At 39.3% G+C, this 27,678-nt stretch overlaps 1 protein-coding gene across 3 annotated transcripts in view; it reads right to left on the minus strand.

The window, feature by feature from the left end:
• The window catches only part of BCAT1 (branched chain amino acid transaminase 1), a 110,647-nt gene that overhangs the window by 10,637 nt on the left and 72,332 nt on the right, over nt 1–27,678 (minus strand). For all 3 annotated transcript variants that reach the window (XM_047740001.1, XM_047739999.1, XM_047740000.1), the window contains 5 exons: nt 22,038–22,201; nt 14,208–14,350; nt 8,759–8,844; nt 5,933–6,073; nt 3,762–3,836 (listed from right to left, as the gene is read on the minus strand). In XM_047740001.1, coding sequence (XP_047595957.1) covers nt 3,762–3,836; nt 5,933–6,073; nt 8,759–8,844; nt 14,208–14,350; nt 22,038–22,201 — 609 coding nt within the window. The remainder of the gene's footprint in view (nt 1–3,761; nt 3,837–5,932; nt 6,074–8,758; nt 8,845–14,207; nt 14,351–22,037; nt 22,202–27,678) is intronic.

Genomic DNA, 27,678 nt, shown 5'->3' on the forward strand with positions numbered 1-27,678 from the left:
TCTGGTATATCTCTCACTTGTTCATTCCTTTATTCATCGATGCCTGAAGCATCCCTGAGTCCATACTGTAGCCCAGGCCCTGCACTGAATATCGGGGTTACGAGAAGGAAATAAAACAGTGCTTACATTGAAACAACCTGGAACAAAGACAAGTGTGTGACTAGTTAAATATAATTTAAAGGCCATATGTGATCATTCCAGGTGCTATGGAAGCTGGAGGAAGAAGTAACATTTGAATGGATGAATAGGTGTTTGTACTGGGGGAGAGGGATGTTGTTCAAAAGAGATTTTAAAGGTTCCTCAAGGAGATGTGTCTTGAAGAACAACCAATAACTTCTCAAGTGGGCAGATTGTAGAAGGTAGAGGAAGGCGGGAAGAAGCAGCAGAGAGCAGAGCATATTGGAGAAGAGAGAAGACCCCAAATGTCAGGCACATAGGTGAATATGATGGTGAGAAATCAGACTAGCCAAGAGGCATGGGAGAGAAAAGAAATATTGGCAATATGGCTCATGTTCTCCAAGTTTAAGTCTGGTTAAGTACCATGAGACAAACCATGAGAGACTGTGAACACTGAGAAACAAACTGAGGGTTTTGGAGCGGGGAGTTGGGAGGGCCTGATGGTAGGTATAAAGGAGAGAACATATTGCATGGAGCACTGGGTGTGGTGCATAAACAATGAATCTTGGAACACTGAAAAAAAATTAAAAATTAAAAAAATATATAGATTTTAAGATTAAAAAAGTAAGTAACACAAAAGTGTTTTTGTTTGTTGCTTAAAAAAAAGAAAAAAAGAGACTGTCATTTGAAATGCTCCTCTCACAAGAGGTATTTGTAGGGCAATCTAAAACCCATGGAATTATATGGAAAATTAGCCAAATGCAATGAATGCTTAACCTCAGAGGTTCTTACTCAGATACAGAAATACACAAGTTAAATGAAAAGCAAATCTGTGGTTAAGAAGAATTTCCCCCCCAGGTCACAGTGGCAAGAATCTTGAGGGTTTTTGGTTGTTGTTTTTCTCCTCTTCTTCAATTTACCAGAGCACTTTGTAGGAAATGGCCACGTTTCCATGTAATGTCAAAGAGATCAAAAGTAAAACATGATGCAATTCTATGCTTTTCTCCTCAATAATCACTTATTTTTCTTGGAGAGAAACAGATACCCGTAGCTTCGTTGACAGCACCAATTTGCCATCTTATAAGAGGATACTTTTGAAACTTTAGGTTCCATGCTCACAGGCATAAAATAATTGAAAAAGGATGTGGTCTTAGGTTCTGAATGGATGGTCCTTTGTAGTATACATAACAATTTGGAGGAGAGTTGGTCCTTCTGGTTTGTGGTTTAATTTAGAATCATTGTATTACTTCATGTATCCTGTGACTATCCCTTTCTTTCCTTGTTCCTAAGGAGCTCTGAGTGTATCATTAATTTTCAGTGTTATTACCATTATACTTTACTACCTAGGATAAAAAGAGAAATTATTAATTTCTTCTTTAAGATTTTATTTATTTATTCGACAGAGAGAGAAACAGTGAGAGAGGGAACATAAACCAGGGGAGAGGGAGTGGGAGAGGGAGAAGCAGGCTTCTCACTGATCTAGGAGCCTGATGCGGGGCTCGATCTTAGGACCCCGGGATCATGACCTGAGCTGAAGGCAGATGCTTAAAGACTGAGCCATGCAGGTGCCCCTATTAATTTCTTCTTAGCCACAGGTATTATAGAGAATATATATAGGTAAGAGGAAAATGTTATTTCTTCTCATTCTCTCCTTCATATACTTCATATATATCTTTTATTTTTAAACATATTCATGTGGTTTCTCATTTAAGCTGAATATTTATTTTGTCTTTCTATAGCTTAGACATCTCTAATTTTTTTTATCCCTTTTATCACTATTACATCACCAGTACCTACAACAGCCTCTTGCATAATGTTTGCTCCACACATATATTTACTGAATGAATTAGAGCATTCATTTCAGTCCTAATCTTACTTTAAAAATCCTCTGAGAACTTTTGTAATGGCTTGTCATCTTGCCCCCAAAATATGTCTTTGGGCTTCTCTCTTCCTTATACTTTAGGGGTTGGATGCATATATTTTGTCATGACCTCACTGGGGATGACACACACTTCCACTTTTGCCTGCCTTAGCCAAAGCTTCATGATTACGTCCATCAAACACCTCTACTTAGCTCTTTCTTCCAATTCAAGTTTAATACAACTTGATTTCCCCCTCATCCTAGTCAACTTCTTTTCCTTTTCTTATAATCCTTTAAACCAAATCAAATTAAGTAACTTTTCGTATCCCATATCATCTCTAAGAGGTGACTCTGAAATCTCTTGTTTTGTGTATTAACTTCAGTAGAATGAAACATTGCCTTATATACAACTTGTTCCAGAAAATTTTCCAAAGTAATCTTTTCTTATCACCATAGCGATACTACCTCCCCTCTTAAAAGTCTTTCAACTTCTGTTGTGGATAAATGCTTCCGTAGTCTAGCCAATTATAAACTTTATTGTTCTACTTATGTTTTTTATTTGATGAAAACACTAATAGCTTACTACTTTCATCAGATTTACTGAGATAACTGTAAAAAAAAAAGATAGCTAAAACATCCAAGTATTTTTCATTAAATTTGTACTTAATTCCTTCCAAATTATCTCTATATACAAGAGTAAAAAACAACTCAGTAAATTATATGTCTCCTAATATTAAGAAATTCCTTTATTTCATTTATGGAAGATTCCTTTTAATAGCCTTCACGGAAGAGGGGAAGAGCGATAGTTCATTAACTCAAAAACCACAATCATTCTTACCTTTTAATATTATTAATTTTGCATAAATGTTGCTGAGTAAGTCTTCCAAAAATACCATTTTTATCACTATCCTAGGACCTCACTCTGGAGAGGTCTGCTACTTTGCCAACCAACTTTTTTGCTGAAGCCCTGGCACTGTCGACTGTCACCCAAATTATCAAACTTTATTTCACATTTCAGTATAAATCTCAGCTTCCCCTGGCTATGTTCAGTGAGTGGCAGTGATGATATCTGGGCTCAAGAGAAACCTTCAACAACTTGTAAGGTGTTTGCAAATTATAGAAAAGTCTCTTTTATATGACCTAGCATTCACTACCTGGTACTTGATATGCCTGCCTGGAAATAGGCTTAACTATCTAATGAGACACTACTGTAAACTGTTGCTCAGAAAAACATAAACAGAACAAGGTTAACAGTATTAAAAATACACACACACACACACACACTCTTTGACCCAACAGTTAAAATCTCAAGAACTTATCCTAAGAAATGATCAAAGACTGCACTGTTCATAACAGTTAAAAACTGTCAACAGCATAAATGTCCAATAATAATACCTCTTTAAAAGTTGTGGTACATCCATATAGTGGAATTCAATTACATTTTATACAAGGAATTGAGAAATTTATTGATATGAAAAAGCAAATGATTTACTAGGTGAAAAAAAAGAGCAGGTGACAAAATCATGTATGACCCTATTTTGTCAGGAAAATCATCTAAAAGTATATAAACACAAAATACTGAAAGTTGAGACATCGAAAATTAACAATGGTTATATTTCAGCATTGGAAGCACAGGTGATTGTTTTCTTCTGTGCTTTAATTCTACAAATTTAATTTGTTAACCCCAAATGGCAGTGCTTGCTACTCTCTTCTCCCCACTGATACATGATTTGGCTTTAAGCTCTGGTTGAAATAAGATGACATTTTAAGAGAAAGCCCTTACCTGAATATCTGTCAATTTGTCCAAGATCCGACTTGCAAGCTTTGGGCCATTCTCCATAGTTGGGATGTGTATGGTCTACGAAAAAAAAACCACATGCAGTATAACTTGAGGATATCCATGTGGACAGTGCCAGTAAGTAAGACACTCAGCAATTCTACTGTATCCAATATCCACTGAGATAAGGAATGGCACCATGATAATGTGACTAGCTCCTTATGCCAAAGACTCTTTTTTATTCTGAATTAGAATAAAAACAAACTAGCCAATGACACGTTGTTTCTTGTGTACCAACGGATTTTAGGGCACAACTGGTTTATATGCCAGTCTTTAGGCTGATGTGAGGAACCAAAGAGAAACTAGGGGAACCGAAAATAGTGGGGAGACAAAGAATCCTATTCCTTTCAGGATTCTGAGAACCTGTAGGATGAATGATTGGCCTCCTCACCTAACCCTTCTGGCAGGGGATGAGAACTCAAAAATATTTTGCCACAAATTAAAGCAAATCATTGCGGGAACATAAATTGAAGCAAGTCTATGCCTTCACAAAAGACTAAACCTATGTCTGTTCAAGGTCAGACCTCCAAGGGCCACAACCTCCACAATGCTGGACAGCATGGTTATGTTGGGTGCTGAGAGATTTCATGCTCCTAATTTATATTTGAGTCATGCCCATTCCTGCCCTTACTGGCGTACAGGCTTTTGATAGTCTGATTTTAACATACAGAGCCCATGCTGTCACTTTTCTTCTTATACTTTTTGGGATAACAGGATAATTAAATGTACCTGTTAGCTATGAATGCCCTTGGACACAAACCTATTAAAAATGCATTGAACTTTATCAACTTCTTATTTCTAGAGGTGAAATAATTGGACTTAAAAAAAAAATCTGACTTAATGACAACTTTAGTTTATTAAAAAAGCAGGCCAATGATGCATGTACCCAGATACTACCATAATAAAATGTGAAACAGTAGCTTTATAATCAGTGTAAGTATTGATACATAATAATTCTTCTCCATTGAAACGATTAATCTATAGATGGAATCATGTCAAAAGTCATTCCTCACAATCAAGTTTGAAAATTTCAAGCAATGATGCAGCTACCATTAAAATCAGAAAAGAAAATCACTTTTCTTTTAAGGAAAAATAATTATGCTAAATTTAAAAACCAAATTTATTTTTATTTATTAATTTATTTTAAATATGATTAATTTAAGCCAATTCACACTTAAGAATAATACCCACATCCATTTAAGCTATAAGACGATGATGTTAAATATCCGAGCTCAGGGTGCCTGGGTGGCTCAGTCAGTTAAGTGTCTGCCTTCAACTCCAGCCATGATCCTGGAGTCCTGGGATTAAGCCCCACATCAGGCTCCCTGCTCAGTAGGTAGTCTGCTTCTATCTCTACCCCTCACCCTGCTTATGTTCTCTCTCTCTCTCAAATAAATAAAATCTTTTAAAAATTAAAAAAAATATCGGAACTTTGTCATAAAGGGGAAGCAAAAAAACCCAAAACAAAAAAAATCCCCAAACCCCAAAACCCACAATCCCCCCCAAGAATGGAAATACCACATACTAAATCAGACTAAATTTATTGGGAAGAGAAAATTTTTTCCAACTAAACGAATGAATTCCTTTTGGAGGATTTTATCATGTGTGCCAACTTTGCCAAATGAAAATTTTTCATAAAATAGTCTGAGTAGGAATGACAACAGCAGAGATGATAATAATAATAAATGTAGGAGTTGATCATTCAAATGAATTTCCCATAGCTATTTGCCATTACTACTCCAGTAGTTTGGAAGTCCTTTTGGAAGCCAGAAATTGAAACCTAACTACCCGTAGAACTTTTTTAGTGAGCTATTACAAAGAAATAAGAGTGGAAACTTGCTGGCACATCTCCAATCCCTACACTGACATAAGGCAGATGTGATACTTGTCTGAGGACAAAGCTGACTCCCCCCAAGACTGGAGCGCACACAAGATCACTGGAAAGATGAGAGTAAGTAATTTGGTAATACAGGTTTCTTGGGACAAACTGCCAAGTCATATTAAAAAAAAAAAAATCTTTTGCATCTTGGGTCCAACTAGCATTTCATTTACACATTTAAAGGATTAAATTATAAGCAAATGCTTGGAAATGACAGGAGGTGAAGAAATAGTCTTACCTCACCCTTGTACAGTATATCAGAAACTGGGCAAACAACGCAGGCTGTACCAGAGCCAAACATCTCCCTCACCCGGTTCCCCTCCAGGGCTGTTGTCAAGTCATCCATGGTGAGGTACCTCTCTGACACCTTAAATTCACCCTGTTTGGAATATAAAAAATAAAAACATTAGTATTTTCAAGGAAAAGGTATGCAAAAATAACAAACAAACAAACAAAAAACCCTAGTGGTACCTACCTTCCTACACTATATTCTGACTAAACTCAAATGTGAGACTTGTCCTGTGAGGGAAAGCTGAGGGGAGCACCACCACCATGTAAACACACGGAGGTGTTGAGCTACCTACTTGAGGTCACAGCATTTCTAAATGAGATGATCAGAGAGAATAAAATAAGACGATCACTATAAAATACATGGTATATGCTAATACAGGCCAGGTTTCTTAGCCTTTTATTTGTTGTCAAGCCTGAAGTCTCACAAGATAAGGCACACCCAAAGCTAATTAGGGTGCGCTCTATGTTAAGAGTGTCTTGAACCCTATTTAGCATAAAAGAATGTATCATATAATATTAATAATTACAGCTACCATTTATTGAGCACCCATTTTGTGCTAAATTCTCTCACTTTTGAGGGGGTATTATCATCCCCATTTCATGGATGAGGAAACTTAGGTTCAAGGAGAGGCTAGATAACATCTCTAAACCCACACAGTTACTTAAATGGCAGAAACTGAACTTGAACTCAGGTCCAATCTGACTGGCTCCAAATTTCCTCCTATCTCTACTGGGTCTTTCATGGAGTAAAAACATAAACTGAGTTTCACTATCTGAAATATTTCATTATTTTAAAACATAGAAAGTATATTTGGACTTTGAGAAATTACACTATATATTTCCTTTCTTCCTAAATTCGCTGATTCAGTTGACTTTATAGCAGAAATCCTCTTCCTGTCTTTAGTATCTCCTAAGGTCAGATTTCATCACTGAATTATTGGTATAACCTCATCAGCTTCTGCCGAACCATTTGAACTTTTATTTGCTTGAAGATAGGAAATGAAAAAAACAATCTGATGTTTTTAAGCTATCTGCTTAAACGATCTGTTTAATACTCATTCTTCAATCTGTTTCATTCTCATTCTTTTATGTTAATGGTTAAAGTTCAAAGCCTGTCTCATCTTATTTAAAAAAAAATTCTCTGTTGCTTTCTTTTTTAATAAGATGAGAGTATTTTTTAAGACTTACAGATCCACGATAAAAAGGAAAATCACAGCCCTTGGCAAGATTTAAAACATTAGAAGAAGAAGGTATCATGCTGTAAGTATGATTTGAAAGGGTAGGAAAATATGTCTGCAATAGAAATATGGCTTTTTGCAAGTTTCAATTTATCTCAGTCTGCAATTGCAATTATGTCGTTCAAAGGTAAATAAATAAATAAATAAATTCCAGAAAATCAGCCAAGTTAACTGAAAACAAGATGAGCTCTGTGTTCTGGAAAAGAAAAAAAATCTCTTGTAAATAAACAGAATTGTTTTTACTCTGCTCACCCTTACTTATCTTTGGACAATTTCCCCTGTCTGGCAAGTAATGGTAACCCCCCACATGCCTCTTGGCATTTATGTCTCACTGTTTTCAAATAGCTTTTAAAATAAATTACAGCTGAGGAGTCAAGGAAAAACTTCCTCCATAATGACCTATTTTTTGAGCTAGCAAATCATTAGTGTGGGAAAGCATTTCCACTTGCAGCTTGTCATCAAACCTTCTGTACGTGGTTGATTTTTTTTTCTTTAATAAAACAAAAATTACTGAGCTTCGAAAATGCATCTTTCCAACTGCAAACATATTTAGGACAGGGCAAGCTGCTTGAAATTACACCAACAGTTTGCAAATGTCATGCCCAATGTGCCAGCCAGCATGTGGTAGTTGGGTCTTGTCTACTTCAGAGTTTTGTAGAATTATTTATAGCACATTTCCTTTACTTCCAAAGCCTTTTCCAGAGAAACTATGCTAGTCCTCTCCTAGATAAACGTGCGTTTCTAAACATTTGTGCTATTAATACTGTTTGACCACAGTGCGCTCAAAGTCTTTTCATGTCCCTTGGAGACCACTGCAACACATGGGTCAAAAGTTCCATCCAAGAACCTTTGCCAGATAACCAACTCTTCCAACATTCATCTTGAGTATGTTATAAATGTCATTTCAATACCAAATGGCTTAACGTGCTTGCCTGTGTCACATGGATGAGAAGCTCTACTGAAAACAACTACATTTACTTGAGTGTTTTGACTTTAAAATAAGCATGTATGTGAACTGGGGAGGACAGGGGGCAGGAAGGAAGGAGAAAAAAGGCAGCCAAACTAATAATGTGATGTTAGTAAACATTTATATGTCAGTAAAATTCTTTAATTTCTCTGACTAGCAGGGTTACATTGGAATAAATAGAGGCAGGGTAGAACTAGAAATCACTGCAGACTAGAAACAACACACTCAGATTTGAGAAGTTCAGGACGGGCAAAATGGTAGCACGTGGAGTATAAACCAGGTGAGCTGGGAGGAGACACCTGGCAAAGAGTGTGAGATTAGTACTAGAAGACTTCCTCACTAGGATAACTCGCCAAACTGCTTTCTCTCCACCCTTCCTACAAACAATACTTATTTAGCGGTGTTGCCAAGACAGTCCATCTGGAAGAGTTATTTCCGCTCAAGTTCAGATTTAAAGATTAGATAACACTGGATGGAACGACAGAATATTATTTCGACATGAAGCTCGGCTTATTTCGATTGATTTTTGTTTCACGCTTATGAAGTTGTTCCTGTCAAAGTCACCCACCCACTTGTGTGCCAGGTCCAGAATGCTCTGCCTCGTCACTCCTGGAAGAATGATGCCATCTAGTGGAGGAGTTGCCAGTTCTTCTTCTGTCAATTAGAAATTGGAATATTTTCAAACTTGAACATTAGCCATGCCTTATATTAACAGCCACTTAAAAAAAACGGTTTCTCGCAACTTTGCTGATAATAAACATGAAGATGATGTTACTGGTCTGCATTACCTAACTTTCCAAATCAATTCACACTCCAGGTAAATCTTTTTTTTTTTTAATTTTTTTTTTAAATTTATTTATTTGAGAGAGAGAGAGAGAGAGAGAGATCACAAGTAGGCAGGGAGGCAGGCAGAGAGAGAGGGGGAAGCAGGCTCCCTGCTGAGCAGAGGGCCCGATGCGGGACTCGATCCCAGGACCCTGAGATCATGACCCCGGCTGAAGGCAGAGGCTTAAGCCACTGAGCCACCCAGGCGCCCCTCCAGGTAAATCTTTATTTAAAAAAAAAAAAAAAAAAAAAAAAAGAGGAGGAGGAAGAAAAAGGAAGTAAAGCCACTCATCAAATCATCTTCAATGTATCCTTGCCTAGTAAAAACTGAGAAGATGTTCCACTACCAAACAGTAAGAGGAACCTTCTGAAGTCAAAATTTACCTCCGTGGATTAACGCTGGTTAGTGATTAGGATCGTGCAGCTAGATCGGATACAGGAACACTGATCATTACCAAACCATCTGAGACTCCTGTGGAGGACAGGAAGTACGTATGCCTCTTCAGGTTGGTCACCGTTTCTACACTGCCCTTTAGAGATATCCCTATCTATAATGATTTTCAAACCTGGAGGACTATCCACATCAAAGAGGGAGAGATACTGACTTCACACCTCTATGACTCAAATGTTAATACGCTCAGGGTAGGCTCAAGCATGGATGTGGCTAACAAAGAAAAAGAGAGAGGAAAACAAGAAATCCAAAAGATCAAAACATAAGTCCAAGGGTGATTCATGGAGTGCCAAGGCTGAGACACTGTTGTACTGTGAGAAGGATCACATGCATTACTAACCAACACGGGGGCCGGTATGATGATCTGTCTACGAGAATCAGCGGGATCCGACAACCGCACAAGCTCTCCTTACAGGAAAAGTCTGGTACTCAACTTCCCCTTCTCCTCCCCACATCTGGCACCCAGGAGTCTAATCTAGGGGGGAAATTTAAGCCTTAAATCATCACTCTATAAAGATGTTGAACCTTGTAACAGATGTGCTGCTTATCACTTACTTGCAGAGCAATAAACAGCGTATGCTTGAAACGATTGCCAGGTAGCAAGAACTGGAGAAATCACAGTGGTATCCGTAAGCTCCCCCAAGCCAGTTTAAGTAGCTAAAAAGGACTTCAGAAATCATCTCATGCAATCCTTACTTTCCAGAAAAAGACAGAGGCTCTCTAAACATAAATGACTTGCAAGATTGGTGACACCGGGGGACAGTCAGGATCAGAGCTTATGTGTCCCAACACTGGGGCCACTGTCTTTTCTTTTAGTATCCTGTGGTCGGGGCTTCCCTACTCCCCTGTGGTTCCCCCAGACGTCCCCAACAAACAAGCTGTCTGAAAGACCAAAACCCTACATTCATGCCTGTGTCCCCCGAACTTGGTGCTGTGCCTGGCCCAGTGTGGTATGTAATAAGTGTTTCCGCATTAAAAAATAAATAAATGAATGAATGAATAACCCTTTTTTCCTAGGAGACAGCAGTATGATTTTTTGGAAGTTTGTTTCTAAAAATCATCTGCTGAAAACCACTTTCTGGAAAGGAGAAAATTTGTTCTTGGCAATGGTCTTAGGGCTACTTTTTGTCATGTTTAGAAGTGTTGATCTCAAAATAAACCTGTGTGTTGCGATAGCTAGCTAGCTGGACACATAAATGTGGGGATCTGTGTGTGTGTGTGTGTGTGTGTGTGTGTGCACGTGCGCGCAGACCCCACACCGAGAGCCAAACACACTTCCAGCGCCTCCGAACTGGACCTTTCCTAAAGCTTGCTGAGCTCTAAGACTACATAAAGTTAAATAAAAACAGAGGCCTTGGATGGGCAAGTGCAGTTCTGTGAAATATACTTAACACCCAAAACTGCAACCACTAGCCTAAGGTCAAGGCACAGAACATCTGTTTCTCTGGTTGCCAGACAGAGATGATGACATGACAACATTTGGGTGAGAAATATTCATTTTCCTCTGCAACCACAAACATGCTTACAAGAGCCAGAACTGGCTCCAGATTGCCCAACATGAGGAAAACAGAGCCTACAAATACAACTTGTTTTTGACAAAGAAATAATTGGTAGGAGATGAGGAATTTAGAAGCAGTAACGGCAGATGTCATCTGTGACATCCCAAAGTCAATTTCTAATAAAAAATTCATTATTTTTAAAATTATAGTTTGTATAGGGTTTGTAGTGCCCAAACACTGTCAGCACAAGGATTATTTATTCAACAAATAATATATTGAGGGTCTACCCTCTGCAGTTGTCTTATCTGTGCACCGTGCGTATAGCAGTGAACAGAACGGATATACTTCCTGTTTACTTTCTAATAGGTAGAGGCAAACAAGTATTATGTTAAATATATAGGAGACTATGGAGAAAAAAAAAAAAAAGGAAAGAAAAGAGGGAAGGCAAAGGGAAATGCCAGGAGTGATAGGGGAGGGAACCTGCCATTTATTAAGATGCTTGAGGAAAGCCTTACTGAGAAAGGGATATGTGGGCAAAGACTGGAGAGCAGGGAGCAAGCCATGCACACACCTGAGGGAGGAGGGCTCCACAAAGTCTACAAATACCTGATGTCTGAGAAGGCTCATGGGGCCCATGCAGACCGAGCAACATCAAACATTCACTGCCATGATCATTCTCCCAACTAACTCTTAACTCAGCCACACAACTGGGTCTTATTTTCAGGGTAGCTCCAGAGACCAGGGCAAGGTAAGATGGTTTGTTTCAGCTGTGAATAGTAAGCATGTTTGGTAAATTACTCAGCAACACAGTGAGGCAGAGAATCAGTGCTATGTGATCTTGCTCGCAGGGTCACTGTTACTAGAATCAAAATCACATGAGTTACAGGCCCAGTACCACGGATAGCTACAGTTCACAGCACTGTGCTCTGAGGACAGATTATTTACTTGGTATACCTTTCTGGGGCAGCCGTCTTGTCCAAAAGGGGCAGTGAGTGTGCTCATAGAAAGATGGCAGGTTTTTACTGAAAGGGCTCTACTCAGACCTCCGAGGGGTAAAGTTTGTGAAAATCAATATTATTTTGTTGATTTTCAACCCATTATTCTTTGAATTTTCCAAAAGTCGCATGGTATAAATCAAAGGTACTATAGAGTTCCTTTAGTGTCTTCTTTTGTTTTTAGCCCAAAGGTTATTCCTGACATTCTACTGACTTCTCTCATGGTATTGTCCAAACATTTATTGTACTTCTTTTCTCCTTATTTCAAATTTTATTTGCTCTGTTAGGTGAACACCCACACGTTGAAAAAGCATTAAAACTAAAGCCATCTCAGGCAACCATAACAGTTAATTCCTAAGGTCTGATATATTTTCTAAGAGCCAAAAGGCAAATTCACTCATGTCTATTCTGACCTTTAAAAGTCATGGTGGAGGGGCGCCTGGGTGGCTCAGTGGGTTAAAGCCTCTGCTTTCGGCTCAGGTCATGATCCCAGGGTCCTGGGATTGAGCCCCGCATTGGGCTCTCTGCTCGGCAGGGAGCCTGCTTCCTCCTCTCTCTCTCTGCCTGCCTCTCTGCCTACTTGTGATCTCTGTCAAATGAAATGAATAAAAAAATCTTTAAAAAAAAAATAAAAGTCATGGTGGAAATGGTTCATGATTGTTGTTTGGATAACGGGTAATTTTTCACCAGGACAAGTTTCTGGTGTTTCTGTTTTAAATCGTGTAGTTCTGATTCAGACTGAACTTAAATCCTGACATCTCCCATCCATAAATAATGATGTTACCACTTCTGTATGATATAATTGCTTTTTTTTTTTTAGGGTTGTGTGGTTTTTTTGGGGAAAGGAGGTTTGGAGGTAGGAGTGGGCAGATAGAAAGGAGTTGAATCAATATATTTTCTCCTAAATCCAGAGTGTAACACTGGCTGTCATCTTTCAAGCATAGCTTTCGATATATGTCATTTGCAATGACCCAAATTTAGAAATCACAAATATTCCAGTATAAATTTTGTTTCTAAACAGTGCCAAGTACAAAGAACAGAAATGGAAGAATCAGCATGATCTGCATCTGGCTTTTCAAATGCCAAGGATTACCAACGGCCAACCCAAGGACAAGGTGTACTCACCACACCTGTTTATTCTACAACTGACTGGAATATAAGGCTCATCTTATTAGTCTCTGCAACTAATGCTCAAATTAGTGCATAGCTCTGAAGTCAGCCACATCTGAATCACCATTTTCCTCTATAAGTAGCCAAAACCCAAAAGAGCAATAGAAGTTACTGTAGCTACTTTAAAAGAAAAAGTTCACTTAAAATTTTAATTGAAATGAATACTCAGACTTTACAAGTATTTGGAAACTTTTATCTCTAGTCTCTATACTTACTACTGTGAAATGAACAGCCTAAGAACTTAAACAAGCCTAAAAAGATGTTTTTAAACTTTTAAGACTATTAAAATTCTAATGGAAACAAATGTATATATATGTATTGTCCCCCATTATTGGTCATTTCATCCAATACCATAGACATTGTCAACATTTTGCTAAACCCCTATGGTCTCTGCCAACTAACCGAAAAAATAGAAAAGAAAGATACTGAGCATTCAGGATATTTAAGGCAATGAAGAAATACAGATTTTTATAGTAGCACATATTAAGTCTTGAATGAACCAGGATCTAAGTACAATTCCCAAAATGGACCAATATGCCCTTAAAAATAGTGTGTTTTAATCAAATTGAGCTCCAGAGTAAACCTGGAAGATTTATGATATATTATCAAAATAATGCAGAAAGGGCAACAACCGTTACATGACTTTTAGCAAGAAAATACACTAAATGTCCTATCAGTAGAATCAGCAGACTATGCTTATAACTACAGCATTTTCAGCCTATAGCATATGATGAATGGCCACTGAACTGATCTGAGACTGATGCAAGGGATTTTGGATAGGAAAATGGGTAAGAAGACAGCAGCGAGAATAAGGCAACACATCTTCAAATCACGGAGATTTAAATTCCTTAAGATGACATCTCCATAATAAGCACATCTAGAGCCCAAACCCCAAAACAAAACTTTTCTCAGTTCTGTGAATTTACACTCATTTCTACTTGAACAACAAAAGCACAGTAGTTCTTAGCCTTTTGGCTCATGCTACTTATTCCTTATTCTAAGGTCCTCGTTCTTTTTTCTCCAGCCTCATTTAAAATGATTGACAAATTGCAAAGAGCTGAAATCAGAGTGAATTACCTCCATCTTCATTTATCCAGTAAAGAAAAAGATTCATAGTTCCAACTTCAGTTATCTGATTATCTTCTCCATAGAGCCACAGAACCTGCTGACAGCCGTGATCCGCGGCTTCACATTGGGCAAAAAGGGATGAGCCGTAATTCCTTTTCAGAAAGAGAAAACATATTGACTGTGAATATACCACCCTTCTTATGCTGTCTTCCCTACTAAAATCCTCAGATCTTTAATTTGTATATGGATGTAGTCAGTGCACCATGCCCTTTATATGTGTGTGCATGTATATTCTCTAGTTAACTGCATAACATTAAAGGAAACTCATCAGACAGACTAAATTAAGGAGTATATTACAACATGCGGATGAATGTTTTAGATAAAACATAAGAGTCCTCAAATAAATATGATGTTTGCTTGCCTTCCTAAGCCCCTGGTTGTATAATTTACTTTCCTCGGTTTTCACAGGATATTAGCAAACAAGTTTGAGGGCTTGGAAAGGAAACCTAAACCCACCGTTGGATTATGGCGCCCACCCCAAGCACGTGGAAACAAAATACTACAATAACTACTACAAAGCATTAATGTCAGTGTCCACAAAATACCCACCTAGGCCTTTTAAAGTGCCTCTTTTACATTTGGTTGGGATCAAAATGTCTAATTAAAAGTATCAGTTAAGCACTAGAGCCCCATTCACTGTGGCTGTCTGCCATTTTCATCCCACTATATTCTCTTTGGGCCCTCCTTTGGAGCCAAGTCATTCTGCTTGGGTTGAATGGAAGTCATTATACCTTGCCCTACACAACTGAATTAAAGGGTGGGCATGTAGCTGCTCATAGAAGCCCTTCTTTGAGTGATTCACTCATTCATTTTAATGTAGGGAAACTGAAAGATGTTATTTTACCCTTTGGGGGTAATGGCAGCCTGTTTGCTCTGACATAAGCCTGGCATCTATTGTATTCACGATCACTACCCTTCACAGGAGAAGGCATCTGAAATAGGAGAGCCCGAGGCTAATGTACAGGCAGAAGCTACCACAAGAGATGGAGGGAGAGAGAACCAGAAGGGAAGGGCGAGAGAGAGAAACAGACTGGGTAGAAGGATAGCGGGTGAGCAGGACATACACAAGGGCAAAAGAGACTTGGCAACAATGATCTGAGCCCCTAGTGGGTCCACCGCTGCCATCCTACATACATGAGCCCCTCAATTCATTTCCTGCTTAAGATGGTTTGAGTCTGTTTCTTTAATTTTTAATTTTTAAGTAATCTCTACACCCACTGTGAGGCTTGAACCCACAAGCCCAAGATCAAGAGTCACACGTTTCACTGACTGAGCGAGCCAGGCACCCCCTGAGTTGGTTTTCTGACTTGCAACTCCAAGAATATTGACTAATAACTAAAACATTCTAGAGAAACTATGGGAAATAGGCCTTACATTATATGGCTACATGGGTCATGAATTTATTCACATCAAGGTCAGGTAAGATTCATTAAAAGAGTTTCAAAATGGGGCACCTAGTTGACCCAGTCAGTTGAGCATCTGACTCTTGATTTTAGCGCAGGTCGTTATCTCGTAATCTCAGGGTCACGGGATCAAGCCCCACAAGGGGCTCCAAACCTAGTGCAGAGTCTGCTTGGGATTCTCTCCCCCTTCACCTCTCCCACTGTTCGTGCTCACTCTCTGTCTTGCTAAAATAAATAAATCTTTTTTTTTTTTTAATTTTATTTATTTGACAGAGATCACAAGTGGGCAGAGGCAGGCAGAGAGAGAGAAAGGGAAGCAGGCGCCCCATCAAGCAGAGAGCCCGATGCAGGGCTTGATCCCAGGACCCTGGGATCATGACCTGAGCCGAAGGCAGAGGCTTTAACCCACCGAGCCACCCAGGCACCCCAAAATAAATAAATCTCAAAAAAAAAATAAGAGACTTTCAAAATGCAGATAATAAAATGAAAATTATCAGCCAATCTAGAGAGGATACAATTCTTTATATAGGAGGTTTTGTTTGATGACCATAAAAAGCTGGACCACCCAGATTCAGAATTAATGGTAAATAAGCAACAGTAGAGTTAAAATTATGAATACTTTTCAATAATGGAGGATAAATGAGACTTCAGCAGGAGTCCACTAGAAAGAGCATGGGTTTGGGGCCAGTGGACTTCAGTACAGCTCTTGAACTTCTACTGTTTGGCTACGTGTGCACTTAAGTGAGTCAGTTCATATTTTTGCCTTAATGGAATCATCTGGCAAATAAGAATACTTTATACACTGCATGGGCTATTTGGAAAAAATGAAGCAATAACAATAAAAGCTAAGAAACAGCTCATGTGAGCCTCTTACAGCCTAATAAAATCAAGTTTTTCCAAAAAAATAACTCATCTAGGGCACCTGGGTGGCTCAGTTGGTTAAGTGACTGCCTTTGGCTCCGGTCATGATCTTGGAGGCCCAGATCTCAGCAGAGAGTCTGCTTCTCCCTCTTACTGTCTACCTCCTCACCCCACTCCATGTTCTCTTTCTTTCTCTCAAATAAACAAACAAATAAATAAATCTTTAAAAAAAATAATAACTCCTCGGGGCACCTGGGTGGCTCAGTGGGTTAAAGCCTCTGCCTTCGGCTCAGGTCATGATCCCAGTGTCCTGGGATCCAGCCCCACATCGGGCTCCCTGCTCAGTGGGAAGCCTGCTTCCCTCTTTCTCTGCCTGCCTCTCTGCCTACTTGTGATCTCTGTCTGCCAAATAAATAAATAAAATCTTAAAAAACAAAACAAAACAAAACACTCCTCTATTTCAATTGACTTTTGCCTAGTTCATAGACACAGCCACTGAGACTTTAATGATTTCTCTCATAAAATGTTCTTCGTTGGGTGCCTGGGTGGCTCAGTGGTTAAAGCCTCTGCCTTCAGCTCAGGTCATGATCCTGGGGTCCTGGGATCGAGCCCCGCTTCGGACTCTCTGCTCAGCTGGAGGCCTGCTTCCCTTCCTCTCTCTCTGCTTGCCTCTCTGCCTACTTGTGATCTCTGTCAAATAAATAAGTAAAATCTTAAAAAAAAATGTTCTTTGTTAAAATGAGAATTTTCATAGCACGAGTAACTAGCCTTTTCAAGAAGTTTCTAAAAAAAACACACATGCACACTTTTGAGAATGTTAGCTGAATTAAAACCATGGTTCCTTAGCATCATGAAGCTACTTGGGCAAGAAAGAGAATTAAGGACCTCAACCATTTCTATACACTGAAAGAAAAAGGGTTTTTATTTGTTTGGTGCTTATTTGGTTGATTGATTACTATATTCTATAGATGGTATTTTTCCTTAACCGAGTTCTTCCTCAAAATCTCTCTCAGGTGTAAACTGGATTATTAATATCCACAGGGTCATTAATATTTTGATAATATATTTGGATTCCCTCCCACATGCCACCAATATTCAGAAAGAAACACATGTCCTGGGGCACCTGGGTGGCTCAGTTGGTTAAAGCCTCTGCCTTTGGCTCAGGTCATGATCCCAGGATCCTGGGATCGAGCATCGCATTGGGCTCTCTGCTCAGTGGGGAGCCTGCTTCCCTTCCTCTCTCTCTGCCTACTTGTGATCTCTGTCAAATAAATAAATAAATTCTTTAAAAAAAAAAAAAAAGAAAGAAACACATGTCCTTGGGAGAAAGAGAAAAATGAAAAATTTGGACAACTGTCTATATAGAAAAATTTTAACTGTACATAATCTATCTTCTCCCAGAATAAAAATCTGGGAGAAGATAGATTAAATACATCTGTCCAAAAGAGTAAATTCTATTGTGTGAAATCCAAGAGACTGCTCCTAAGGCAGGGTCCAGGAGATGAAATGAGAAAGCAAGCAAGCCTCATAATATCAACTATTGTCTGCTAAGAGGATACTTAGTACTTGCCAGGCAGGGTACTGAGTACTTAAGTCCATTATTTCAATGAAACATCTTAAAACAACACTAGACTTTATTATACTTTGGAGGACTTATAGGAAGAGGGTACTTAGTAATATAGGATCACACAGATACAAGCGTAGGATTCTCAGATATCTCTGAGTGCCAAGCCTATGCTGTTCACTGCCAGGTTATAGCACCACACTTATTGGCAGCTTTCTACAAGCCAACCATATGGTCCTAGGCACTTCATAGTGCCCTGCTTCAGCCTCACAGGTAAGCCAGGTATTACTGTCCTAACTTTATAAATGAAGAAACAAGGAGGCTGAAACCAGTTAAGTAATAGCTCAAGACTGTAAGGTTTTTAAGCCAGATCTAACTGACTTCAAAGCTTGTATTCAAGTACAGAATAAGAGTAAAAATTAATTAATTAGCTAATTAATTAAGATAGAGTGGGGGCAGGGCCAATTCTTTCCATATTAACAAGGAAACTAAGAAATCAGGAATAAAGATGCTCCAATGATGAAAGACCTTTTTCTAACTCAGTGTTTCTCAACTTTGTTTTCACATTAAAAAATTCCGATGCTCGGGCGCCTGGGTGGCTCAGTGGGTTAAGCCGCTGCCTTCGGCTCAGGTCATGATCTCGGGGTCCTGGGATCGAGCCCCGCATCGGGCTCTCTGCTCGGCAGGGAGCCTGCTTCCTCCTCTCTCTCTGACTGCCTCTCTGCCTGCTTGTGATCTCTCTCTGTCAAATAAATGAATAAAATCTTTAAAAAAAAAAAAAAATTCCAATGCTCATAGAACTACCCTATAATCCAGCAATTACACTACTAGGTATTTATCCAAAGAATACAAAAATAGTGATTTGAAGGGGCACATGCACACAAGTGTTTACAGCAGCAATATCCACAATAGCCAAATTATGGAAAGAGCCTAGATATCCACTGATTGAGGATAAAGAAGATCCTCAATCACACACAGGAATATTACACAGCCATCAAAAAGAACAAAATCTTGCTATTTACAATGACATGGGTGGAACTAGAAGGTATTACACTAAGTGAAATAAGTCAGTCAGAGAAAGACTAATACCATATGATTTCAGTCTTATGTGGAATTTAAGAAACAAAGCTGATGAACATAGGGGAAGGGAAGGAAAAATAAAACAAGATTTTGGAGAGGAAAACGAACCCTAAGAGAGGCTTAACTATAGAGAACAAACTGAGGGTTGCTGGAGGGGAGGTGTGGGGGGGATATGTGGTAATTGGGTGATGGATGTTAAGGAGGGCACTTGACAAAATGAGCACAGGGTGTTATATGCAACTGATGAATCACTGAATTCTACCCCTGAAACCAGTAATACACTATATGTTAATTAACTTGAATTTAAGTAAAATTAAAAAAAAAAAAATCCGATGCTTACTTAGGCTCTAACCATGGAACCCAGAGAGGAGTAGTTGGTAAAGCTGATTTTAATCTGTAACCAAGGTGAGAACCATGGTGCTAGAGCTTTCCTTCAGCTGCGTGCCATTGTATTACTTCTCTCATTTATGCATATTTAGATATAAAAGAATAACATTATCTCTGATGGCTTCAAATAAGTGGAATAATTTTAGAATAAAAGGAAAATCCAGGGCGCCTGGGTCGTTCAATCGTTAAGTGTCTGCCTTCGGCTCGGGTCATGATCCCAGGGTCCTGGGATCGAGTCCCGCCATCGGACTCCCTGCTTGGCTTCTCCCTCTCCTACTCCCCCTGCTTGTGTTCTCTCTCTTACTGTCTCTCTCTCTCTGTCAGATAAATAAAATCTTTAAAAAAAATAAAAAATCCTTCTCTTCCTTAGGTTAACTGGGAAGGCAGAAATTTTCTCAAGCTGAGGAAAACCAATAGCTATTTAATAAATGTCAACTAACTACAGAGGTGCTAAAAAACTTGGAAGATAATTGTTGAATTAATTGGTTTAGAAAAAGAAGCAATAATAAAATCTAAGGGGGCTGCCAAATGTCTTTGCCAACTAAATAGGTTGATACTAAATGAAGAATCCTGTGTTTCCCTTGCAAGTCTTTGGTTAAAAGACCCCCCACTTTGGGTCACTGCCTTCTCACTTGTCATTCCTGCTTTATTTATAAGACGCAATATTCTCTTCTCTAAGAGGTTTCATGCCAACTTCCACTGATCATGGCCCACCTGAGCCTAATGAGTCCAAGTATTAATTTTTTTTTATAAGAGACTTTATTTTTTATAGCAGTTTTAGGTTTACAGAGAAAGTGAGCAAAAAGAGTTCCCCTGTGTATTCTCTCCCACTTCAGTTTCCCCTGTTAACCTCTCACATTTGTATACACTCGTCAGGACTGATGAGCCAATACTGATTCGCTAATATTCACTGAAGCCCGTAGTAACAGTAGGGCTCACTCTTCGTGCTGTACAGAGAAGGACAGTTTTTAATTGGCCTCTAGTGATCATGCATTCTGTTCATACTGCATTATATCATCTTTATAAAAAGTTACAAACTGTCCCCAACACTAAAACTAAATTTCCCTGTAATTCTCAACATTCCCATGTTACCTTTATCCTGGGCAGGTAGGGGGAGCTAGAAAGCAAGATTCAAAGAGGAAAAAGGAGCTCATTAGGACCTCTTCATCAAAGACGGATTTACTATAAGGTGAACTCTAGGGGACGTTCTCACAAAGTGATACATGTGGTGTCAGGGGTGCCTATGCTGTGTGAAGAAGTCTGAACAGGTGAAAAAGACATCAAGAAAACACCCAAAAGAAGTTGTTTCAACCTGACTAACATAGCCCACCATGAGGGAGGAGTGCTCCATGCTAAAAGGAAAAAAAGGACTTCTTGGTTTAATGGACTTCGTTAGGATTTCTCTAGCTACTGAGAGAATGCAGCTGCTAAAAATGCAGGGAGGACAGGACCCAGAATTTTCTAACCTTTTTTTTTTTTTCTTTTTGGTAGAAAAGGAAAAAAAAAAATACAGAGGGACAACAGAGGGTTCAAACCCAGCTGTCAACATCTCTCTCACATCCTAGCCATACATCGCCAGACACTCCCAGGTCTCCCTGAGTCTGCATGTTTTCCCTAAGCCCGGAAGTCACCACAGCGTCACCTCCCAGGCCTACCGCTGCCTCAATGTACACAAAGGAAGAGCCCCCGGGTGAATCTGGCTATTCAGGCTCACCCAGAGGGGCATTCTCTGCTCACAGCCAAGTCCACCCCTGAAATTGTCTAACACTTTTCAAATGCTCTTTTATTTCCAGCCAGCTACATATGGCCAATGAGACTGGCCTGACAGAGCCAAAGCAGGGTTGTCCCTCAGCCAGCTGGCAGCAGGTACGGCTACAATCTGTGGCAATGAAGACAGCACTTGAGTAAAGCGGGCACCTTCCCCAGACAGGACTCCTTGGAGCCGGCGGAGAGCCTTGGCCCCAGCAGCAGATGCTCTCTCAGGCCACCTGTCTGCCGGCAGCTAGAACACCAGCCTCCAGGGGCAGTGAATTCAAAGCATTCGTGTTATTCCCAATTTACTTATCTTAGTTCTTGCAGCTGTATAACACTTGGTGGTTCTCCGTTATAAAGGGTCACAGGTGATCCTTTGAATGAGCGCAATTTTTTTTAAAAGATTTTATTTGAGAGAGAGAGAGAGAGAGCACAAGCAGGGGGAGCAGTAGAGGGAGAGGGAGAAGCCGACTTTCCGCTGAGTGGGGAACCAGACATGGGGCTCGATCCCAGGACCCTGAGATCATGACCCGAGGCAAAGGCAGATGCTTAACCAACTGAGCCACCCAGGTGTCCCTGAACTAGCACAATTTAACACTGAAGAATAAACACAAAACAGAAAAAGGGCATTTCAATTTGAATATTAACATATGTACTTGGACTGATTTGAGATGGTGATAATTGAATGGTTGTGAGGGACTCTTAACTTTCATCAGAAACAGATTCACTTACCCTCCCATCTTGCAGTCCCCAGTCCCACCTTTCCAGGCTCTCACGTACTTCGGATTGGCCCAAAGGGACACCGGCTTAAAGGTTCCACTTGAAAAATAAGGCCCCACTGGGCTCAAGATTACAAAGAGCAGGGCTTTGGTAGGCTTCTTGACTCCAAGAGAAGGCTGTAATGGAGTAAAAGTACACACAACTGTTAATGTAAATGGAGACACCAGTCTTAAAGTCTAGAACAGATCTGTAACTCTCTACCAGAGGGGCTGTCTAAGCACGGGGGCTGTTACTTCTCAAGTTGAGTTACACAAAGCCAGATGGTCCTTTAAGAACAAACCACAAAGGCCGGAGTGCTGAGGAAGGATCCATTTTGCTTTGCCTTCTGAGTTACAGTTTTAGGGGAAAAAGAAATTTATCACAACTTTTTGTGAGGAGGGCCTTGAGAGGAGAAATATGTTTTTGACAACCAGCTTTATAACACCTTGCATTGACTGGGAATTGAAAAAGGGAAGAACCCAGACATGATTTTTGTCTCTAGAGAGGAAATGCAATATTTGCTTTTCTAACTTCCCCTTCTGTGTTCACAGATTACTAACAGCTTCAAGACATGCCGGGGCGGGTGGGGGGGACAGGTGGTGGATATAGGTGAGTGTGCCATTACTATACCCCATGGTCACAGACAGGAGACGGCAAGAGTGGAGCTTCACAGCAGGCGAAGATTTTAGATGAGATCGAGATTCCCCAAAAAGCCAGAGGATGAAGGACTGAGGAACATGAGTCATGAATGACAAAGATAGAACATGGTCTTTCCCCACAAACACTGGGAAAGCATAAGCCAACCACGCAAAACTATGTTGTCTCCAGCACAAACAATTATAAATAATTATTCAGTTGTTTACTAAGGAGGAAAATGGAAAGACTGAAAGCTTTGAGGTTATGTATTATAAAGGCAAAAGAGGCTGCTGTTCTATTCTATGTGATTCAAGACCATTGGGAATAAGAAAACGAGCCCAGGACTATTACACTGACAGTCTCAGGATTAAAAAAATGCTACGTCCGTTCTTCAGCAGAGTGGTGTCTGCCTAGATGGTGGTTAAGAGTCTGTCATGGTAAGAATTAAGAAGGGACTCAACTCCAGCTGACCGTGTGTGACCATTTTGTTTGCTTGATGAACTGACTAAAGTGGGTCTGGAGGTATTTTTTGTTTCTGAATTTTATTCTGTCTCCCTCCCAAGGCCCCCACTCACTACTTATGCCCAGATCATCAAAACTTGGGTAAGTAAAATATTCATGGGCATAAAAAATGTATTTGTATATGTGCACACTGATGTCCTCCGAAAGGCATGTAACCTTCAGAAAGTGGGAAGATGAGGGGCACCTGGGTGGCTCAGTGGGTTAAAGCCTCTGCCTTCGGCTCAGGTCATGATCCCCCGGTCCTGGGATTGAGCCCCGCATTGGGCTCTCTGCTGGGCAGGGAGCCTGCTTCCCTTCCTCTCTCTCTGCCTACTTGTGATCTCTGTCTGTCAAATGGATGAATGAAATCTTAAAAAAAAAAGAAAAAGTGGGAAGATGATTCCATGTGAACATGAGACCGAGAAAGGCTTGGATGGCCAGAGTCAGCAAGCAACAATGGGCTTTGGTTTTTCACTTGCTTGGATTTGTTCTTAGTTGGGACTGAACAGGATTCCCCTACCAGTAATGAGGGAAGAGCCTTAAAGCTTCATTTGTCCCCCAAAACTTCAAAATAATAATACATACCTGTCTTTCTTCCCAGCTTTGATAAAAATTGACTAACTTCTCTCCACACTTTCATGCACCTATCAGTTAAGTAAATTACAATGATACATTCATGTCAGAGGACCTTTGAAGCTTAATACTTAAAAAGAAAAGGTTTTGGACCCTCCTATTGAGTAATAAAGAGAAACTTCCCAACACAACTTGGAAATCCAATCTGCAGCACAAAACCTCAGTAATTTATCTATCCTCTAAGTTTCTAAATAAAATAGCTTGCTTGTGGATAAACTGATAAGCATTTTATTAGAAACCACACAAATGTCTGAAATTTTATCACTCTTAACTCATGTATTTTTCACAACCTGCGTTATACTAGAAGCAATACCTCATCATCATTGAAATGTGGGATAAATTTCATCTTATTCATTTTCTTCCTGACTTTAATTGACAGTAAACTTGCATTTCCTCCACTAGGTGGTGGTATAGAGAGCACAGATGGAAAAATGGAATAATCTTAGGCATGAAATCTCTTTCTGGAAAAAAAAATCAATAAACCTTTAAATAACACTTTTATTCTTAGCAAGGAGGTAAATTATAGATGAGAAGTTTTCAATGCTGAGAGATAATGTGTTTATGTGTACTAACATTTTATTTTCTGAAATTTAAGCAAAGCCAACTCATGGTTTTTTGGTTTTTTTTTTTTTTTTTACAAGTACTTCAAGTACTAGTGTTGATCACAGCTTGGCCACCTTCATCCTTAAATGATTACTTATATTGATCGTCTTCTCATGAAAAGAACTCTGTGACTTTACTGCAAATGGCCACACTGTTTTAAGACTGAAAATAAATAGATAACTGCATTAGGAAGGGAGCTTGGGGACTATCTGTTTCTAGCCTCAGGAACCATTATCTGTTTTGTCTTAATTCTCCCTTCTATTCTGGAAAGCAATTTAAATTCTGTGCTACCACTACAATTAACAGCAATTTCTTCTATAATATTCATTAGATGCTAAAGAAACATACATCTATAATGACCTGGTCGGGCTTCCGTTTGAATAAAGCAAAAGCCACATAAATAAAGAGAAAATAAGAACATCTGATAAGCTGTGAAACTGTTTCAATAAGTCTCATTTCCTTATGAACATTTTTTATTCTTTTTTCTAATTTCCATATTATTTCAATATATAAGGAATTGAGGGCTTAAAAAAAAAATAAAAGCCATGGGAAATAAGGAATATAAAATCTCATGGATGCGAAGTATGTCACTTCTCAAGGGACCACATTGACTTAAGTTGAAATTCTGATGTGTATGAAAAAATACTCATCTTTATATTATACCTCACAAACACATATACAAAAGTATTAAGTACATATATATTCTGCACAAAATAACAAGACCCTTGGGTGTGATGGAAAATAAAGTGACCAATTCCAGGGAAAATCACCACTTCTGAGTCAGTCAGAAAATTAGTATATAAAAAGGCAGAATTTCAGAGGTTATCTGAACGATGGCAGAAAGTGTCCCAGGGGCTGAGAAGCACAGCAGCTGTGTGGAGGCTTGAGAATAATTCTGTTTAAGCATTTGTCTGTTTAAGACGAACACAGGACAGAAAAAAATAAGATAATTGGGAATAACAAGAACATTTTTCAAAAACAGTGGCATGACTTTTTTTTTTTTTAAATTCTAAAAAGAGCCTAATTTGTTTTAGAGGGGAAAACAGTGAAGAATATTGGGCTTAGAGGCACCAAAAGAGATATGGAGAGGACTAGGGGTCCAGGCAAGGCCTTCAGTGTGTGAGTTACAAAACAGAGGGATAATAAATTCATGTAGTTTTTGTAGGAAAAATTAGTTGGTTTGGTGAATGATTAAAAAATCCTCAATAATTGTATAGCTTTTGGTTTCTAAGACATTTCAGTTATTGCCTCATCTAATCCAATAAGCCAGGAAGTTAAGGGTTTTAATTTCTATTTTTATGTTGAAGAAACTGAGGCTCCAAACAAATTGCCCAAGGTCTCAATTATTAAGCTCTAGATCTTCTACTCTTAATCCAGACCTCTTTTTGTAATATCAAAGTTTAAAACAAGAAGTACCCAAGATTTCTTACTCTGGAAAGAGTTCAAGTCAAGGCATCTCTTGTTTCTATCTCAGCCTTCAGCACGGCCCTCACACTCTACGTACCTCATGCTCAAACCCCCTCACTTTCCTGCCTCTACAATGTCTTCCTGAACTACTCTCCCTGGACCACTCTCCTTCTCCCTGTTATGGACTGAAATGTGTCTACCTCTAATTTTAAGCCCCAACCCCCAATGTGACTACTTTTGGAGCTAAAGCTTTTAAGGAGGTCATTAAAGTCAAACAAAGTCAAAATGGTGAGGTCCTAATTCAACAAGGCTGGTGTCCTTCTAAGAAGTGGAAGAGACATTAGAGCATGAGTTCTCCACTCGATCCCCAACCCACTCCCCCCCCACACACAGAAGGCTCTGTGAGGACATAGCGAGGTAGACCTCGATGGGGAGACCGTTACCAGAAACTAACCCTGATGGCAGTTTGATCTTAGCCTTCCAGCCTCCAGAACTGTAAGAAAATAAATTCTACTGTTTAAGACATTCACTCCATGGTATTCTGTCACGGCAGTCCACTAAGACTTCCAGTCTCCTTCCTAAGTAATATAAACCCTCCAATCTCAACTTAAATGTTATTTCAGAAAATGAGCCCTCTTTACAAAGTCAGGTACTTGTGTTACATGCGATCACAGCACCCTGCACTTCTGTGCATTTAGATAAAATGTCCATCACACTTGCTTACAAATGTTTCTGTAATTCTCTACCTCTTGTTAATCTGCACAATCAGTGATTTGCAAGGCCATCTCCGTCCCCTACACAGAATACTGTGCCTTGTTATACCAGGTTTACTACATCATAAGAAGTTGTTTACAGAGAGGAGCTGTGAAAACAACCTAGATAACTTATTTGCCAAATCTGAATTATTTTGATTAAAAAAAAAAAAAGATACTAAACCTCCTATGTTGCATTGATACCACAGAGAAAATGTTCCTTTGTCCCCTGCCTTATTTCCTAAACTAACCAAATTCATATGTGGATATTCAAAGAATACCATGAGGGAGGCTAAAGTCCAGAATATTCTGAGGCTTGCTATAAAAGACAGTATATATTCAACATTGACAAAAAGAAAGGATAGCACTCTTCTGTAGTTTTTAAATAAGAATGACCTTAAAATTTAGAAAGCACATAGTTAAAAGAAAACTTAGGATAAGGAAAAAAGAACAACTACCTGTCTAAGGTTATATAAACGCAGTCATAATGACCTGCTCACAGCATCAATATAAGGGGTAAATTAGATAAACTGTGGAAAGCACCCAGAGCCTCCTCTTTTTCAACCATCCAACAAACAGCAATTATTTTTGTTTTTATACCTACTCATTTCTAACAGTAATAGTGGTAGATAAATTCAGTATTTACCAAAACGCAAAGCCTGAAGGCGACATTAGGAGGACTGTAGATGGGACCACGGAAACTACACTCAACACTCGGTGTTGGAATTGTGGCGAATGAGCACTTGGGGAAAAGACAGGATTATTATACCAGCATCCGGTATATATATACAGCTTGGCATATCTGAAATCAACCCTAAACAGAAATTTTAGCATGGATTATTAAACAAGTGGTCAAGAAAACTTGATAGGGAAGTACCCAGGAAGAGCCAGAATGAGTCACTCTTAGAAACACCATGCTTCATTTCCCTTTCTGAAATGACTAGATCAGGGGTCAGCAAACTTTAGCCCGCTTCCTGTTTTTTAGTCTTATTGGAATACATGCATTCATGCATTTATGGGTTGTCTACTGAGGTTCTGTACCACAAAGGCAAACATGAGTATCTACCTGACTTCATAGGAAA

This window comes from Lutra lutra, chromosome 8 (assembly GCF_902655055.1).
Source record: "Lutra lutra chromosome 8, mLutLut1.2, whole genome shotgun sequence".
Classification (NCBI taxonomy): domain Eukaryota; kingdom Metazoa; phylum Chordata; class Mammalia; order Carnivora; family Mustelidae; genus Lutra; species Lutra lutra.